A 19,635-nucleotide genomic window follows, 5' to 3' on the forward strand; every position below is an offset into this window, starting at 1 on the left:
TCAGAATTGACAAAGTTCCTTAGATGACAAGTGAAATGTTAAATAAACCAAAGAAGTCCAGTTGTTTTCAATTGAACACCTTTGAAATTTTCAAGTTACCTTTTTTCAGTGTGTTCCAAGAGAAGAAAAAACTAAATGCTTACCTTCACTTGTTAAAATATCACACTATAAACCAACCAAAGGTAGGAGCAACAGTAGCAAGTAAACTGCAGAATACAGAATATAATAATTAATTAATGGTTTTACTTTTTAAATGTATAAAATAAACAATTACTAGAGTGCATTAAAAACCAGTAACCTTTTAAATGTTAGAGAATTGAGGTTAATTTAGAATTTAATTGAGCCTTTAATCAATTTTGTTTTCCAATAATTGCTGGCTGATGAGGTAAGAAATGCTAACTACTGGTCTTGTTGATCAATAAAAACGCCATTGAGTAAAAGTCCTGAGCCACAAGTACTTTTTCTATTTTTTATTTTATGAAGCTAGATTTTATATCGTCGTCTTCCTCTGCTTATCCGGGTCCGGGTCGCGGGGGCAGCATCCCAACTAGGGAGCTCCAGACCGTCCTCTCCCCGGCCACCTCCACCAGCTCCTCTGGCAGGACCCCAAGGCGTTCCCGGACCAGATTGGAGATGCGTTCCCGGACCAGATTGGAGATGTAACCTCTCCAACGTGTCCTGGGTTGACCCGGGGGCCTCCTACCGGTAGGACATGTCCGAAACACCTCCCCAGGGAGGCGTCCAGGAGGCATCCTGACCAGATACCCAAACCACCTCAACTGGCTCCTTTCGATACGGAGGATCAGCGGTTCTACTCCGAGTCCCTCCCAAATGTCCGAGCTCCTCACCCTGTCTCTAAGGCTGAGCCCGGCCACCCTACGGAGGAAACTCATTTTGGCCACTTGTATCCGCGATCTCGTTCTTTCGGTCATTACCCAAAGCTCATGGCCATAGGTGAGGATTGGGACGTAGATCGACCGGTAAATCGAGAGCCTGACTTTCTGGCTCAGCTCCCTCTTCACCACGACAGATCGGCTCAGCGTCCGCATCACTGCAGACGCTGAACCGATCCACCTGTGGATCTCCCGATCCCTCCTGCCCTCACTCGTGAACAAGACCCCGAGATACTTAAACTCCTTCACTTGAGGTAGGACCTCTCTCCCGACCCGGAGTTGGCAAGCCCCCCTTTTCCGGTCGAGAACTATGGTCTCAGATTTGGAGGTGCTGATCCTCATCCCAGCCGCTTCACACTCGGCCGCGAACCTACCCAGCAAGAGCTGAAGGTCAGAGCTGGATGAAGCTAGGAGGGCCACATCATCCGCAAAAAGCAGAGACGAGATTCTCCTGCCACCAAACTCAACACACCCCACACCACGGCTGCGCCTAGAAATTTTGTCCATAAAGGTAATGAACAGAACCGGTGGCAAAGGGCAGCCCTGGAGGAGTCCAACCCTCACCGGCAACAGGTCCGACTTACTACCAGCTATGCGGACCAAACCCACACTCCTCTGGTAAAGGGACTGAATGGCCCTTAACAGAAAGCCACCCACCCCATACTCCTGGAGCGTCCCCTACAGGGTGCCCCTGGGGCCACGGTCATAAGCCTTCTCCAAATCCACAAAACACATGTAGATTGGTTGGGCAAACTCCTATGCCCCCTTCATCACCCTTGCAAGGGAGAGCTGGTCCACAGTTCCACGGCCAGGATGTAAACTACATTGCCCCTCCTCAATCTGAGATTCAACTATCGATCGGACCCTCCTTTCCAGTACCTTGGAGTAGACCTTTCCAGGGAGGCTGAGGAGTGTGATCCCCCTATAGTTGGAACACACCCTCAGGTCACCCTTCTTAAAGATGGGGACCACCACCCCGGTCTGCCACTGAACAGGAACTGCCCCCGATGACCACGCAATGTTGCAGAGACGTGTCAACCACCGCAGCCCTACAACATCCATAGCCTTGAGATACCCAGGACGAATCTCATCCTACTAGTGTTGGATTGTCTTCATGTTGATTGTTACACCCCTCTATGGGCTCAGCTAGGAAGGTGAGGGGAATAAACATAAGATGGACCAGTCTAACAAAAAGTGACCCTCGTTGGGGAGAAAAAGGCACCTCTTGTCCAAGCAAGACCAAACTCAAAGTTTCCTTTTAAGGATTTTATTACAAAAAGAAAGTACCAAAAGAAGGGCCAAAAACCCTTACCAAACTAAGTTTAAACGAATAACTGAAAATGTCCAGAGGACCAACCACTCTTAAAATTAATCTCCTTTATTTAAAAAGGGAATGAAACGCAAAAGGGGAAAATCCCACCCTTAAATTAACCAAGGTTTGTCTAACAGACAAAACCAAATGCTGAATTAACTTAGGTTACCCAAACAACAAAAATAGCTCAGGAAACTGAGACTTCAAAAGGGGAATAATCCCCACCTGGTAATTTAAACCACAAGATGGTCTAGCAGACACACCAAAACCAAAATTACCGCTTAAATGCAACTATCCCAAAACACAAAAGGTTCTAAAGCTGCTTCTTTACAAAAAGCCAACAACAACCTGTTAACTGCCAACGGGGAGAGAACAAACGTTGCCTCTGCAACTCCAAACATTTCTCTCCCCTGATGAGCTCCAGCTGGCCGCTTTTGAAGGGCCGGCTGATGAGATAAAAAGTCCCAGCTGCTTGTGCCTGCCGCTCCGGCGCTCTCCATGGTGCTGGAGTAAGGACAACATCCCAGAGCGTAGCTGTCCGTGGTGCTGCGCTGCTGCACAGGGAACGGCGCGGAGCACACCTCTGGGCTTCAAAACGGCTGCGGCCGTAACATTGATAAACTAGTTTGTGAAGGCTGTACCAACTCCAGCCTGTCTGGACGAGTCCACGGGTTTCCAGATAAGAGAAACAACGCCTCTATCTCCGTGCCTGAGTGCGTTTCTGCAGCTGAAAAGACGGACTTCTGTAGCCCACATTGGTCAGTACCAGGACAGGGAGGTCCGCGCTGGGCTCCGGTGACCCGTGGCGGGGTTAAAAAATTAAATGTGGATTTCTGGAACTCAGATCACCATCAGAACCAGCTCAGAAGAACTGACCACCTGAAGACATCCGCGGCTCAGCAGGCCATCTGGTTTCTGGGTCAGAACTGGATCAGAACCACCACAAACCTCCAGGACAGGATCATGCGCGGCTTTTAAAAACACCAGCTCGTCTGGCTTGCTGGTGTTTGGGTCGGGTCCAGCTCACAGAAGCCGGCATCAGTAACAATGCTATTGGACCACTCACAGCAAGGTTAAAGCCATAAATCTGTTATGAGTTTGTTTTTATCTCACACATCTGCTTGCAAAGCAGTTTCATTGTTAAAAGTGAATGCTTTCCCCATGATGATTACACAAAATTAATTAAAAGGAAAATGGTGATGTTTTATGAAAATCTAACATTAAAGTGTTCTAAAACAGAACCTCATTCACTCTCATCCCCAGACTCAATATAAAATCATATAAATTAATGGGATTTCACAAAATGTAATGAGAATAAATTACATATTTCTGACTGCTAAATGCTAATTAATCATCTGTTTAACTGTATTTCTGCAGCTCAATTTGAAACCTGTTAATTTGACACCTATAGCAGAAAATGTGTGAATCACCGCTAACAGGCAGTTGTGTTAATGGGAAACTCAGTGTACTAAACTGGCTTAAATTGTGTTGGGAGAATATGTATATTTATAAAATATATATATATATATATATATATAATGTTTAGTAAATTAGGGCTCATGTTTTAAGCACGGTCTGGATTAGTTTAAATCAGATGAAGAGGTTTAATCTCAGACTGGGATTCTGTTTGAATAATGACAACAGTGTTTATGGGGGACAAACTCTGAGGAATAAAAGAACATAAGTCAATTACTACTATCGTTTGTTTGTTTGTGTTGTTCCCAGCTTTGAAAATGAAGTTGAGGTGCAGTGAAATAGCCTGATTATATAGGGTAAAATGTTAATGTAAAAGTCATTAAAATAATTCATCAAAAATACAAAATAAGGAGGGGGGGATAGTAAATTGTTATATCTGGAATAATTTTCAAATCAAAACTAAGACCTTTTTAATTCATTTACTTAATTATACTTTGGTTTATTTTTCTGTTTGTTTACATTTCAACAACAATATCAAAACTAGATTAAAAAAAGAATAACATTTCTTAAATTATATTATTTTAAAAAACTGGCTTTAAAAGCTCATTGTAAACATAGGTATGTTGATTAAAAGTGAGCTATAACCTATTAAGAGCAATGGGCATCAATACCAGTAAGACATGAAGTAAACAATCATATGTCAACGTTTGCTATTATACAACATGGCAGTGACCCAAGGGTCACCAACATAAATGTCCTTTATTTACACTTTATTCTCTCTACAGAGAAGAGCTCATGATCAGCTCATCCTTTGACTCGTTGGAGGTTCTGCTGGACTCTTTTGGACCGGTCCGAGACTGCAGCAAGGATAACGGAGGCTGCAGCCGGAACTTCCGCTGCATATCTGACCGAAAGCTTGATTCAACCGGATGTGTGGTGAGTCATCTTTTCACACAAAACTTTAGGCTTCTGTAAATAAAGTAGAAGAATACTGACCTTTACTGACCCCCAAATACTCATATTATCATGACAATATACTTCACAGTCTGCACCGTATGACTGATACAAACTTGCCTCCAGCAGACCCATAAGCCCACGGCTTCCTGAACACAAGTTCTTTTTTACTATGATTTAACTTTACTGATAGTTTTAATACATTTGCAGCAGTATTTCGTAGGAATGCATGCCTTATAAGTTGTACTCTGGGGGAAAAAATGCTCCAGTGCGCCTGTTGGAGGACTTAGAAGTCAGCTGGAGGAGAAAGTGACAGAATATAACCTGATTTGGACATCTCGCTTCTGACTGGCTAACAGCAGCTCTTTGCAATGTTGATGTGTTATCTCCACAAATAACACAAGCCTGAAGGAGTTCTGCTGTGTGGTGGAGTTGCTAATGCTAACAGCTAGCATGTACTATGAGGATTACTATGGGAATTGCAGTAGTCAGTTACTCTATGTAATCTGCTAGATTATTTTTGTAGGAAACCTAACTCTTTGGCAGAATGAATTGGAATGTTTACTTTGTGAAGTACCGTGAGATGACTCTTGTCGTGAGTTGGCACTATTTAAATAAGCTTAACTGAACTAAATTGCTAGTTGAGACGTTCTCTGATGTCTCCAGGATGCTAAATCAACAACAGCGTTCCCCGTCGTGAGTCAAGATGGGAGTCCATGAATGTTAAGTGTGACGTAGATCTGTTGGACTTTTCACATCCTAGCATTTTACCATCTATAAAGCTAATGCAGGAGATATGGGTAGAAGACTATTTTAATACTCAGCATGTTAAACTCAGATTATACTTCGAAATAGTAAATGGTTTTTCATTGAAGTTTACTTTTAATAATTTCCTATTTAGGTCGTTAGCAGTTCACCCACATGTCTAAATATTCATGGACATATGTGCCGACCACGATGACCCAAATCAAGGAAACGTAGCAAACTTGCTCTCTGGAGGGACCATTTGACTCTCCTCCTTGTCTGTCATGCCTCTTAGACTGTCTCCGTGTTCATTACCTCCAGGTGGTGCTTAGCAAACAGGAAATGTAGCAGGCAGGTTTGTTTTCTTCTCCATCTGTCGGGGACTCCAGTGATACCGTTCTTGTCATTTGAAAAATCGTATGGCTTTCTGCTAGTGTTTTGCCTGTCTTCAGTCCCTCAACCAGAACCTTTTCTATCGATGAGCTGTCAGACGCCATCCGCTCAACAATTTAATTTCTTTTCAAGTGCTTTGATGCACTTGAGTCAAGCTTTTCAGGTGGTCTGGGGAAGATGCTGTTTATGCTTATCACTTGTGATGCATCTCAAGCAGAAGGGAACAGCTTGTGAGAAATTTTAATGGAAGAATCATTCATTTATAGGTTAGAGCAAAGACCTGCATTCCCAAGAAATGTTGTATGTTGCAAGTAACATTTATAAGTAATATTACATGTGGCCCACGGGGTACATCTATTGATGGCTCTCTTTCTCTTTGAACATCTGACTTTGGAGTTGGAGACTTTGAAGTTTAATTTTAGACTTACTTTTATTGGAGGGGACAAAACAAGTCATGATGCAAATAAATGGAGAACAATGTTTTTCCAGTCGAATGCCCTTTTCAGACGTCTTTTCTCTGTCTGGTAGATTTAGATTGATAAACATATTTTTACGCAGAATGCAACAGATGGAATGAGGCAGTGATGTGCAGACATTTTACGAGATACTTTAGAGCAGACTGCTATCTGCCAAACATCACGACATTTAGTGGGAATGAAAAGATGAACGGATTCATGTTGGTTCATGGAGGGACAGGGCTAATGGACTCATAGAGCAGTTGATGCTCTGATGGAATGGGACATGAATGCATCAGCTTGTTAAGCCTCTACACAAATTCAAGCTCTCATATAACTTTAAGCTAAAAAGTCTGCTAAAAGGTTTGTGGGAACATCTAAATGTTTTTGTCCTGCTCAGTCCAATTTATCTTTTGGTGATGCTACACGTTGCTTGACTTGGTTAAAAACTGGATTTTTTTTGTTGTTATTTTCATTTATATAATGTAAATAAACCAATATTCCAGATGAAGGGAATATTTTATTATAAATGATTAATTTAGAAAAAGATCTTTGCTGCTCAGTGACTCAGTGCATGTACATGCGCATCAGAAAACAGATTTTGCCCTAAAAAGATTCACGTCTTTTTTTTATTTTATTTTTTTTTATGTACGTAAACGCGTTAGTCTGGCTGAAGGTGAACTGGTTGTAATCCAGTTCAAGCACCCAGATAATGTGGTAGCAATCTGAATATATTATACATGTAAACGGGTCAGCCAAGCTGGGGGCCGCGGTGCCCATGCTCTCCTCGATGATTACAAAGTCCCATCGAGAAGAGTGTGGGCAGCAGAGGGTGACACCGTCCTTTGCTGCCCGCTGATAAACGGAGAAGGAAGTGACATCACCATTAGCTGCTAGCTCTAAATAAGACTGCTGGAGTGGTCGAAACTGTCAGCAAAAAAGGTAAAACAACCCTTTCTGGGGTAATAAAAAACCAAATAATGCAAACATCACGTACTAAATGAGCTCATTGTGCATATAATATTTCAGCTCAGTCTGCTTCACTCCCTCCAGCGTTTGCTCACTGTCTGTGTTGCTATAAGCTAACTGGAAGAAGGCCGACATGAAAGGGCGCATGTCGCCACCTACTGTACCTGAGTGGAATGAACTTTATTTGAGAGGTCGGTTTTCTAATGTACATGTAAACAAGGATAAAGACTCCCAACTTATTACTATAAGATCAACATCAGCATCTAACTGCTAATCTAAAACCGAGCTATGGGTCTAATCGATAGGGCTGGGGGTAAACGATTAATTTTAAAACGATTATTCTGACGATTATTTTATCAAATAGTCGACTATTCTAATGACTATTTAGACAATTAATCTAATGATTATTTTTCTATTGCACAGTTAATAAAAACCAAAAAATCTCTAATAAATTCCTCAAAAAAATAGATTAATTGGTACTGTCAGAGAATAAACACTACAGGCCTTCCATTTTGTATAACACTGCTTTTATTGTGTTGTGGTTGGTTATGTTCTGGTGACGTGTATAACTTGGGAGTGCAGGCTGCTGCCTGAGAGGTGGTTGGAGATGGAGTGTCTCCATGCTGCTTTGTTTTGGTCACTTATGTGCGTGAGGCGAGTGGTGTTATGACCCTTCCTGGGGAGTTGGGCTCGTGTGCAAAAAGGAAGGGACAATAACGTGGGATTTAAAAGTTAAAATGATGATCAGGTTTATTTACAACTACAAAAAAACATAAATCTTTCCATCCACAGGTTGGGAATAATAAAACTAATTCTACCTGTGGGGAATTAAAACAAAAGTACAAATAAGTAGGGATGTCCCACTGGGCAAAGATTACAGGGTTCTGGACCAAAATAAGGATCTCCAAAGGTCCAAACTCTAAACTGGGTGGTTAAACCAAACTCAAGGTGATTTTTAAACTAAACTGAAAACCCACAACACTCTAAATGTTATAAAAGGTAGATCTACACCGCAAAAAAGATGAACTCTAAACCAAAACGTAACAGCTTATCCAAATGCAAGAAGCTGTTAGCGAAAATGCTAACAGTAGCTTTACCAACGTTAAGTTCAAGTTACCAAGTTCAAATACACCAAAAATACCCAGCAGCAAACAGACCAGCACGGAGGAGAGACTGCTACCACCAAAACAGCTCTCCTAATGTCTGAAAGAAGCTCCTTTATGAAGGGAGAAACACTCCCAGTGATTTTCTACATCTCCGGTAGAGACGAAGCAGCGCATCTAACCCCGGAAGTTGTTGTCCGTTGCCGGGAGATGAAGGTGGGCAAAACAGGAAAGGAATCTAGTAGCGGACGGACATTGTTCCGGGTCTTCGATATTTGGCGGAGATGTTAGTGAAGACGGAGAAGAGGGCGAACTAGAGGAAAACAAGCAGATTCCTCCTCTAATTACAAACTTCTGGGGATGCAACAAGTGGGCGTGGTGCGTCGACTACCAGATCTGACATCGACGAATTTTTAGAATCGAGCCGTCGACGTCATCGACGCTTCGCTACAGCCCTACTAATCAAGCTAATACCTTAACCAGAATGGCAGCCTTGATTCAAGTTTACATGTCTATTAGAAAATCTAGGCTTTGAAAGAAGTGTACGCAACCCCACGACAGTAGGTGGTGCCCTATGCTTGCATTCTTTTGTTAGTGATGGGACAAATAAAGCAACAAATCGAGGCTTATTTCAATTAGCAGAAAAGCACATGAAAAGTGACAACCAACTTCGTTTGACAAAAATCATATGACTGATTAATTTCAGGTGTCTAATTTGTGGATTGTAGTTAGTGTTAGATTGCACGTCTACCAGAGAGTTAGTAGTGGTTGAGATTGTAGAGAAAATGAAAATCAGTTGGTAGTTTAGGCATTGTTTGGTAGTCTTTAGTAGTTAAGTTAGTTGTTTCCACTTGTTGAAGAAGTAGTAGCGTGTCTAGATTTGCTACTAGAGTTGGTTGAGGGGTCTGAAAACTCAAGTCAGGTTCACACTGCAGGCAAAAGCGCATCAAATCAGATATTTTTTCCCCTACATTTGACCCATATCAGATTATTTATGACAGTATGAACAGCACAGATCTGATTTGTTCAAATGCAATCCATGCCACTTACATATGTACTAATTCTGATACATATCTGATGTTTTTGAAAGTGACTCCAGTATGAACGGTCATGTCGCATATACCCATCTCCTTCATTACTGAGTCAGCAGAGGTGAGCGTTGTGTGTGGATGTTCCTGAGGAGAAGCACTGACACAAGGATTCAAGAGTACATGGATGTAGTTTTGGGGGGACCCACTTTTTCTAAAGTCAATTTTTATCCCCTGCACTTTTTACCATCCAAAAACAAGATTACGCTATATTAAATAGACACTGAATGAGCACTAGAACCATGCGGAAAACAACTATACATAATTTTTGTTACCAAAAATGTATCTTAAGTCAAAACTGTGTCCATGCAGGAGTCTGTCTGGACATCCTGTTAAGTGTAGCAATTAAAAATACAGGAAAGCCCGAAAACGGGAGCGGGAGGTGTTGTCTCACCAGCCTCCATGAAGGGAGGGGTGGGGTTCTCTGCGAATGAACGTAATACTGGAACATTTTCAGTGAAAAGTAATATGGGAAGACAGCGGGAATACGGAGAAAAATAGTTTACAGCTTCCAGCACAAAATAGGATAATTAACAGGTGTAATCCTGGTCCTGTAGATGAACTGTCAGTGAAGGCTTTCACATCACAACTCTCCTGGTTCAGACTTCAGTGTATTGGACTTCTTTACTTTGCGCATGCGGGTCGCTTTGGGGCCGTGGAGCGTTCACACTGGAGATAGTTTGATGCCACATTTCAGTCATAATGTGAACAGCCACACAAAAAAAAAAAAAAAACATCGGATGTACTCAAAAAAATTGGAATTGAGCGTCAAGGCCTGCAGTGTTAACGTAGCCTTAGTGCCAGTTACCTGTCAGATCTAAATATGAATCCAAATCTCAGACCAAGTTAACCACGTTTTGACATGTATCAGTGAATAATCGTGACTTCTGATTAAAGTCCGAAGTTTTTGTCATTGTCAGTTTTAGCTCGTCAGTAATGATGAAAACTCAGCACAACAGAAACCAATGAAATCTCATAAATTTCACTTTTATACTATAATACACCACATTCCATGCTAATCCACCGTCACACTGATTTTACAGCTTGGATGTTAATGACTTTTCGTAAATTCCCACCATTTTACAATAATCTACAGACTTTCAGTTAGGAAAATTCCACCTCCATCAATATCTAAATATTCAAAAATCCATCTTGGCTTTCAGCTGTTCAGCTGCTACTTGACCGAAACACAGATGTAACTCGGTTAACATTTTTGTATCAAGTTCATGCATTTAAGCTTCTTGAAGTTTTCTGCTACAGTTCTTTTTTTTCAGGAAGTATTTGAAATGAGTGTTTTTTTTATTTCTTGTCTCTTTTGAGAACTCAATCTCAGTTGGATTAAATCTAGAAACGTCTGCACCAAAATGTCTATCTGAGTCATCATGGGTTAGTTATCACTCTTTTACACAGTTTTCCTCATATAGCACAAGTTATTACAAGATAAAACAATTTATGTCACGTTTATCTCAACACATTTGATATAAAATGAGAGGACTCATGTGGAGATTGACCCAAGTTTGGATGTGTTTGAAGGATTCAGTAAAAAAGACCCTGTAAGTTGCAGCAACATTGCAGTGAAATGGCAGCAGGGCCGAACCCATCCAATTTCCGTCTTATACCAGGAGATGACAGGGTGGATATTTTTAGTCAGGGCTTTGAAGTCTCATGTGCATTCAGATATGCTTTGCATTTGCACTCTTTCTTTTTTAAGATGAATCCCATGTTGGGAAGCACAAGAAACAAAAACGTGTGACACTTTTCCTTAATGCATACTTACAGGATGACTTTAAACAACAACTTGTGTTTGTAATCCGTCCATCTACAAGACTGTTTCTTTATGTTGCAGCGTGTTGCAAATCCTTGCCAAAAGCAAAAAAAAAATCCTATTTCTTCTTTCTGAAATGAGTCTCACTAGGATCCAAAAAGAAATGGTGAAGAGATTTATCTCCAACGCTTTGAGGTGTCATGAAACTCTTTTTGTATTCTATTAATTATTTACTGCCCTGTATTATTTTCATCCCTGAGAGCATGTGGGGCTGTGATACTTTTAAACCCTTTGTGAGCATTTTACTTGGTGAAACTGTGTTCTTATTGTTTCAGTTTTCACTTTAGAGAAACACAAAGAATATCTTTAATATTCAGACTTTTGAGAGGCTGCTTAAGAAGGAGCATTATGGCATGAGCGAGATGGGAACAGCAATTAAGTATGAAGAGAACCGATCTTAGTAAGACTTGGGAACACTTTACCGATGAACAAGAATATTTGAAGTTGTATTCTGTTTAGGCAATATTTTGTGGTATTAAACTCTGAGTTTGTCTTTTTAAAAGTGAGTTTTTGCCTCAAGCAGAATTTGTGTGTTTCGTGGTTTTGTTCAAAAGTGATGTTAGGATAGAGAGATGGGTGGATGGAGCAGGTTTTCATCAGAAATGATGAGGGCATTGCCCCGGTTTGTAGTGGTAAGTAGGGTCTTAGCCAACAGGTAGCATTGGGGTCGTGACTGAAAAAATGATCTCATTCATACAAGCAGCAGGAAAAAAACCCTTCTCCGTAAGGTTGTTGGGAACAGCATTGGAGAGAAAAGTGAAACTTTCTGTCACCCAGAGGCAGCTCGGAGTAATGTTAGACATTTGACTAAGATGCATCCTTTGGAGGTTTATTTTTTTTTTTTTCAGACATCTGAGAAGGAACTTCATGGGTTTTTTATTCCCCAAGATGTCTAGGTTCCCATTCTGGATTCATTACTTAGGCAATCCACCCTTGGATAAGCAGTGAAAAATGGATAGATGGCTGTTTTAGATTTAGAGAGATCCTTCACTCGTATATTTTACAGAGGGTTGTACATTTGCAGTGGTGTCTAGTAGGAACGGATGCCTTGTTAGTCATACTCTGCACTTCTTTAAACACAGAGAGTTCAGCCAGAGGAGAAAGTAGCTTCAGATGACAGGATCTGGAGTCTTATTCCTGTTATTTGGACATCTCACCTCTGATTCGCTAACAGCAACACAAATCTACCGGACACTGATGTTTTATCCACAAATAACACAAGATGGGAGAAGTTCTGCTGTGTGGTGGAGTTGCTAATGCTAATGGTTAGCCTCTGCTAGTCAAGACATTCTCTGCTGTTTCCTGGACGCTAAGCGTTCCCTGTCGCGAGCCAAGATTGGTGAGTCCATGAATGTTAAGTGACAGTGTGACATAGATCTGTCAGGCTTTTTAAATCCTAGAGTTTCCGTGTCTATTTTCTGTCTAAAGCTAATGCAGGAGATAGGTGTAGGAGACTATTTCCATGTTCAGCCTGCATGAAAATCTTAGTGATCGATTCTAATCGGTAATAATACGTAAAAAATGGTTTCTCATTGAAGGACCTCTTTAAGCTGAATTCTTATCAAATTAAATATCAACTAATAATTCCCTCTAGTCTGTGACTTGTGGTCTCATTTCAGACCCATTACACACAACACACAGTCTAAAAGCTGGGTGTTGTTTTTCTAATAAAATGGGATGAGAGTGTTATCATGCAATAATAGGCAAATCTCAGGAAAGAACAGTTCTTCCAATAAAATTGCCCCTGACACCAGATTTAATTTGGTTTGCTTTTGTGATGCTAATTACTGATATTAATCTTTACATGTTCAGAGATTTACATCACTTAACTTAGGGGAGAAAACACATTTCAGCTGTAAAGATGAACAGTCTGGAGTTATGTAAAATATGAACTTTAATTGCAAATGTCTTTGCGACTTAAAAAACTCTGTTTTGAGTTTAAATGGAAGAAAAATATTAATATGTATTAATATAAAATAAATGCAGCTGGAAAACAAACTGAATTAAACTGAAGTTTATTGTGCAACAGAATAATGCTTTGTGATGCTTAATAATTAAATCAAACAGATAAACTTAGAAGACTGAAAGAATGGTAAGTCATAAATTAACTAAATTAAAGAAAGCCAGGCTCTCGATTTACCGGTCGATCTACGTCCCAATCCTCACCTATGGTCATGAGCTTTGGGTAATGACCGAAAGAACGAGATCGCGGATACAAGCGGCCGAAATGAGTTTCCTCCGTAGGGTGGCCGGGCTCAGCCTTAGAGATAGGGTGAGGAGCTCGGACATTCGGGAGGGACTCGGAGTAGAACCGCTGCTCCTCCGGATCGAAAGGAGCCAGTTGAGGTGGTTTGGGCATCTGGTCAGGATGCCTCCTGGACGCCTCCCTGGGGAGGTGTTTCGGGCATGTCCTGCCGGCAGAAGGCCCCCGGGTCGACCCAGGACACGTTGGAGAGGTTACATCTCCAATCTGGTCCGGGAACGCCTTGGGGTCCTGCCGGAGGAGCTGGTGGACAAGGCCGGGGAGAGGACGGCCTGGAGCTCCCTAATTGGGATGCTGCCCCCGCGACCCGGACCCGGATAAGCGGAGGAAGACGAAGACGACGAAGACGAAGACAGTTATTGTTGTCGCAACACACACACACACACACACATATATATATGGCATTCATCATTTTCTGAATGAAATTAAAATGTGATCACTCTGAGGCCTAGTCCACACGTAGTCGGGTTTATTTTAAAATTAATATCCACCCCTCCAAAAACTTGCATCCACACCACCTCGTTTAAAAAAAAACTCTGTCCACACGTACCCGGATAAATACGTTGTTAAGGACATGCCAGACCTGTAGGCGGCAGTACTTCCCCCGTTCTTAACTACGTCCTTCATCTGTGGTCTTCCGCAAGGAGCAGTAATTCCGCTTGCAAAAACAAACAAGCAAAAAGCGCTTGGACAATTGATAAAGCGAGCGCAGCTCTGAGGGCATCCATGATGACGGCTAGTGTAAACACAGGTCGCACACGTGATGTCAGCATTTTTTGTCGCGGAAAGTGACGCTGCGGACCTTAAATCTCCGGTTTTGTCTGTCCACACGCAGACACCCAAAACGGAGAAAACGCAGATCTTCACTTTGGCCGGAGTTTTTAAAAAGATCCGTTTTCGTGTGAAAAAACTCCGTTTTCGTGTGGATGACAGGCCAAAACGTAGAAAAATATCCACGTTTTGGCAGATCCCCGGCTACGTGTGGACAGGGCCTAAGAGTGCATGTAGGGTTTGACGGGAAAAAAATGCAGCACAAGTTTGACCTCCATTTTTATTAATGTACAGCTGGCCTCAGATGTAAACAAGCATCAGTCGCACCAGTGGGTTGAAGAATATCGATGCTATCAAAAGACTTTTCTCTTTCGTTTAGTGCCATAATTGCTGTCATATCTATAATCAATATGTTTAGATTGATCTGAGTTATTAATTAATCTTTTGAATGAGTTATGTTGTTTTCTCATTTTTCTAACGGCATTCATCATTTCTGTAAGTGAGCAATTCTGTAGTCCTTCGCCCACTCAGACACACATCCCACTCCTGTCCAACAGCATGCTACTGCTCTCAGCCAGCGGTGCATATATTAGTGTGGGTTTTGGTAATTATCTTGTGACTGTTGAGCTTATAAATGAGCTTCTCACCCGTCTAATCAGCACCGTAAACTGGATGGGACCCAGAAATGTGATTCCTCACTAATCAATTAACACCTTGTCTGATTCGGTGCTGCCGGTAGCTGTCCTGTCTGCGTTTAATATCCTCTCTTGTGTGTGAGTGGTGTGTTTCTGGCTGTGCCGACTGACCGAGCCGCTCCGTCTCGCTGATGTATTGCACTCCTGGGGAGAAGCAGCATGTGACGCCTGTGGAAGTGAGAGTGTAATAATCACAGGATTATTGTGAGATTAATTAGTTTCGTCTTGTCGCTTGTCTGCTGCAAAAGGGTGGAAAACAAGGATGTTGTTGACAGAACAGATTGCCACCAAGACGGAATAAGGAGAAGAACTCAACATGGTCCAAGCAGCTCATTTAGGGTGTGTGTGTGTGTGTGTGCGTGCGTGCGTGTGCGAGTATGTGTGTTTGTGTTTTACCTTTAATTGTAAACCTGCACAAATATTTTATAGCACCATACATATTTTTCAAAAACAATAAATACAACCGAACAGTTTATTATTTTCTACCTTGACATAATTTTTTTTTAAAAAAGGGGAAAATGTCTGATTTGACACACTGATCAAAAATGTTGAAATGGAAAACAAAATGGCCACAGGACTAAATGAGATGTCATTATTTAACTTAAAAAAATATTATGTTTCAAGTTAAATCAGATTTTCTGTTTGTTTTTCTGATCATTTGATGCATTAGATGTTATTTTTCTATTTTAATAAGTGGATCAAAAAAAGTTGATTAGTTTTATGAAATTAACAAACGCAAACCCAGATTCTTCAGAAGATTAATATGTCTTAATGAAAACGTTCTGTAGGTGAACCACATTTTCGGCGATTCATGGTTAAATTTCTGGTTGACGAATGAAAAAAAAAACATTATTTTTAATAGGAAATTTGATTTTTTTTATGGCTTTATTTCGTAAATCCCAAATCCACACTTGGAACTCTAGACAGTACATATATAAATTGGGGTTGGGAGACGATTAACAATATTAACAAATGTAGAGGCTTTGTAATTATTTAATCTCAACTGATCACATTTTAATTGTTCAAGACAATGTATGCCTAAGCAGTCTTTTTAATACTAATAATGTTAGTGAGGCACAGATGACATACCCGCACTTTAATAAGTATGTTTCTGTAACCACAAGGTCTGTTTGATTACTTTGGTCTAATTATAAAGATTTGTTGGGATGTTGTAAATGTTGTGTACTGAGCTGAACACTAGGTGGCAGCAGAACACTACTAATAGAGGTGTAGTGTAGAGATCAGGGGAAGTTCTGCTGAGAGTTTCAAGATAAATGTTGTGTGCATGCTGGTCCCTTTACTGAAAGATAACTGATAACTTCATGAGGTTACAACTAAATTAAATCCCCATAGTTTGTTGAGTGTTTTTGTTTTTAATCAAATAGAATAGAGTTTTTATTGTCATTGCACAGGCACAATGAAATTGAGGGCTACTCCCATCGAGCTGTAAACACATTCTACATGAATTAAAATTAAAAATACAGGGAAAGTGAAACGTTTAACAAACTGTGTCTTGGTCAGCTCTGTCCTGGAATGTCCACTGGAGTCCATCGAGCAGGTTGGGGAGGACAGGACCCTAAGCTAACCCTAAACACTTACATGAGACAATACGAGCACTGAGCAGCTCCTTCAGCAGTAGACTCCTACACCCACAGTGTAGGAAAGTCATTCTTACCAACAGCTGTCAGACTCTATAACACAATTTAGTGTTGGTTATTGATGCATCACTGGTTTAACTGACATATTATCTGTTAAACTGCTGTTACTCTTTTTGCAGCTTGGTTGTACAGTGTATATTCCACCAGGATCATTCACACACACACCCCACATCCTTACCTCTGTACAATTTTATACATATCTCTGTGATTTTTAATCTGTACATACACATTTTGTTGAATTGTTTAAGTATATAGAACTACTTTGTGTCTTTGATATTCCTTGTTCTATAATAACTAATACTTATATTTGTCATTCATGAGGTAGCAAAGGTTTATTCTATTCTATTCTAAACTCATCTTAACCCTTAGGTGAAGATCATGGTTATTACTTTTACTTGTGTGCTTCACATTGTTTATATCTCATCTAATTAGGCTGAACATGAAGAAAGATCGATCAGCTTTTAAGCCATTTCTTCTTCTTCATCATCATCATCATCATCATCATCTTTATTTATAAAGCACTTTCCATCAATGAGAGATTGAACCAAAGTGCTGTGCACACAAGTTACTAAAAGTAAAACAAGAGTGACCACGCAGTGACTACAACAAAATGGATTAAAGCAATAAAGATATTAGTGAAAAGACAAGGTAAGAACGACTAAAAGAAGGCTAGTGGAACGCCATGGTGTAAAATGAGTTAATATAAAATAAATGCAGCTGGAAAAGAAACTGAATATTTATATCATCATTTGTAATCCTTTGTCTTTTTTTTTGGCCAAAGGAAGCGTAAAATGTTGACTTATAAGTGAAAACGGTGTACAGTCAAAGTCATTGGACCTTTACGGTTTGTTTCATGGCTGACTGAGGTGATAAAGCGGTCATTCTCTACCTCCAACTGCTGTTTGTTTCACTCTTTGAAAACGTTCAGAGTTAGCCCAAAATCCATTTACTTTATTTATATTATTAGTGAACTTTGTCCACATGAGGGTTTAGATCAAATCAGCAGCAGTAGCATTAGTTGCATTATTTTTTCTTTTCTGAATATTTTTATTTTCTATAGCAAACAAAAAAAAAAACATTCCCAAAATTCCCTTTGCCTTTTAACTTCTCAGTTAAATATAAATGTTGGTTTTGAGTGTCACCGTTTTACAAACAAGAGCAACAAGCAGAATCACAAAACAGGCTATTTACTGATAGATTTGTTTTCTACTGAGGGTGAAAAAAAGTCCCACAACAAAAAGCCCACACACGCTCAGTGTGATGCCCTAATCCAACAAACCACAAGTACACATTATATACATCACTGAGCATTAACAGTGAGCACGCCCACCTCTCTGACCTGCCAAGTACTTTTTAATAACAATTCCAAACAGCAGCAGATTCCGCTGCCTGCTAAAGCACTTTGTCTCTCTGCTCTGAGTTGCTGAATTTACCCCATGGTGGCTAAAACTCATCTTGACTGGGATCACAATTTGGGACACTAAGCAGTGTTGAGTGAAGTCAATACCTGGCAGAAATGCTGCTTGATCTCAGCCCTGAAGAGAACTAGGAGCACATTAGATTGTCACTATTGATGTTTTCTCTCCTCAGGGCACTTTTCTTTAGAGGTTGAGCATTTTGATTCCAAAGGGTTGATATTCGCAAGTGCCGTACACGGAGTTGGTCTAGAGCGTGTGGAAAGGATGGGCTGGGCCCAGATAAACGGTGGCAATAAACACTATCCGCTGCACTTGGCTTTGAACAAAGCATCACCACTGCCTAAAAAAGAAGTACAAATAAAAATAATAACAATAATTATTCCTAACACCCAAACTGTTTGCTTTTGAAAGCAAACTGCTCTAACTTTTAACAGTAAAGTACAAATTTCACTGTAGTTTTAGAAAATTATATTTTAAAACTTGATCACCTTAATTACTTGTGACTCCCTAACACATTAGGCCTCTTTAATTTCACACAATAATCAAAATATTAAAATGATAAAAAGTACAACAGACATAGATTGAATTTGAAGTTAAAGACAGTCTGACACTGTTAAATGTGTCCGATATTATCAGTCTACCATTAATATCAGGAATATTGTCATTGAATTGGATTGAATGGGGGCGACAGTGGCACAGGAGTTAATTGCTTGCCCCGTAATCGGAAGATTGCATGTTCTGCAGGTTCTCAGTCTGTCGCTGTTGTTGTGTCCTTGGGCGAGACACTTAACCCACATTGCCTGCTGGTGGAGGTCACCGGTGGCGCCAGTGCTCGGCAGCCTCGCCTCTGTCAGTGCGCCCCAGGGCAGCTGTGGCTACGTTGTAGCTCATCCCCACCAGTGTGTGAATGTGTGTGTGAATGGGTGATTGACTGATTGTGTTGTAAAGTGCCTTGAGGGGTTCCAGGACTCTAGAAGGCGCTATATCAAATACAGACCATTTACCATTTGAAATGCAATATCGGAAAATATCTAAGTTTTCAGTCTTATAAATGACCAAACTCTTACGTACCACACGTAGCAGAACAAATCAGAGCAGGGCCGGATGTGCGGGACGCAGGCCCCCTCTTTTTGGCCCCTGAACCCCGCAAGAGCAGAAGCCAATGCAGATGAACCAAAACTGCTGTGATGTGTTCATGCCTCCTGGTGCCAGTCAGGAGTCTAGCTGAAGCATTTTGTACCATTTGCAGCCGAGCTAGAGCAGCCTTGCTAAGTCCAGAGCGAAGGGAGTTGCAGTAATCTAATCGAGAGGTGATAAAAGGATTTTAATAGTTCCTTTACTATTGTGATCAAAAATATTTAATCTCAATTTTGAGGCTACTCTGTAAAGTTTTCAAATAAACAATACACATATCAACTTCTGATCAATCCATATCAATTTCAGACTTAAAATAATATATTGATGTAAACCATACCCACTTCCGGGTTATGCCACGCCCATTCCGAGTACAGATACAGATACAGATAATTTAGTTGGTTGAACAGATACAGATACAGATAGTGGTGTACTCGCTCATCCCTATTAAGCATCCCTAATCAAAACCTTACTTTTGTTGGTTAAATTATTTGTGCTTTTAGTCATAGTGATGTTTATTTTTATTGTTTTTGACCCACTGTCT

The 19,635-nt window shown here is 40.7% G+C and overlaps 1 protein-coding gene across 7 annotated transcripts in view; it reads left to right on the forward strand.

The window, feature by feature from the left end:
• astn1 (astrotactin 1) overlaps nucleotides 1-19,635 on the forward strand; it is a 556,409-nt gene that overhangs the window by 237,483 nt on the left and 299,291 nt on the right. For all 7 annotated transcript variants that reach the window (XM_054746696.2, XM_054746699.2, XM_054746711.2 and 4 more), the window contains one exon: nucleotides 4,407-4,557. In XM_054746696.2, the coding sequence (XP_054602671.1) occupies nucleotides 4,407-4,557 (151 nt within the window). The remainder of the gene's footprint in view (nucleotides 1-4,406; nucleotides 4,558-19,635) is intronic.

The sequence above is a fragment of the Nothobranchius furzeri genome, chromosome 11, assembly GCF_043380555.1.
Source record: "Nothobranchius furzeri strain GRZ-AD chromosome 11, NfurGRZ-RIMD1, whole genome shotgun sequence".
NCBI classification, from domain to species: domain Eukaryota; kingdom Metazoa; phylum Chordata; class Actinopteri; order Cyprinodontiformes; family Nothobranchiidae; genus Nothobranchius; species Nothobranchius furzeri.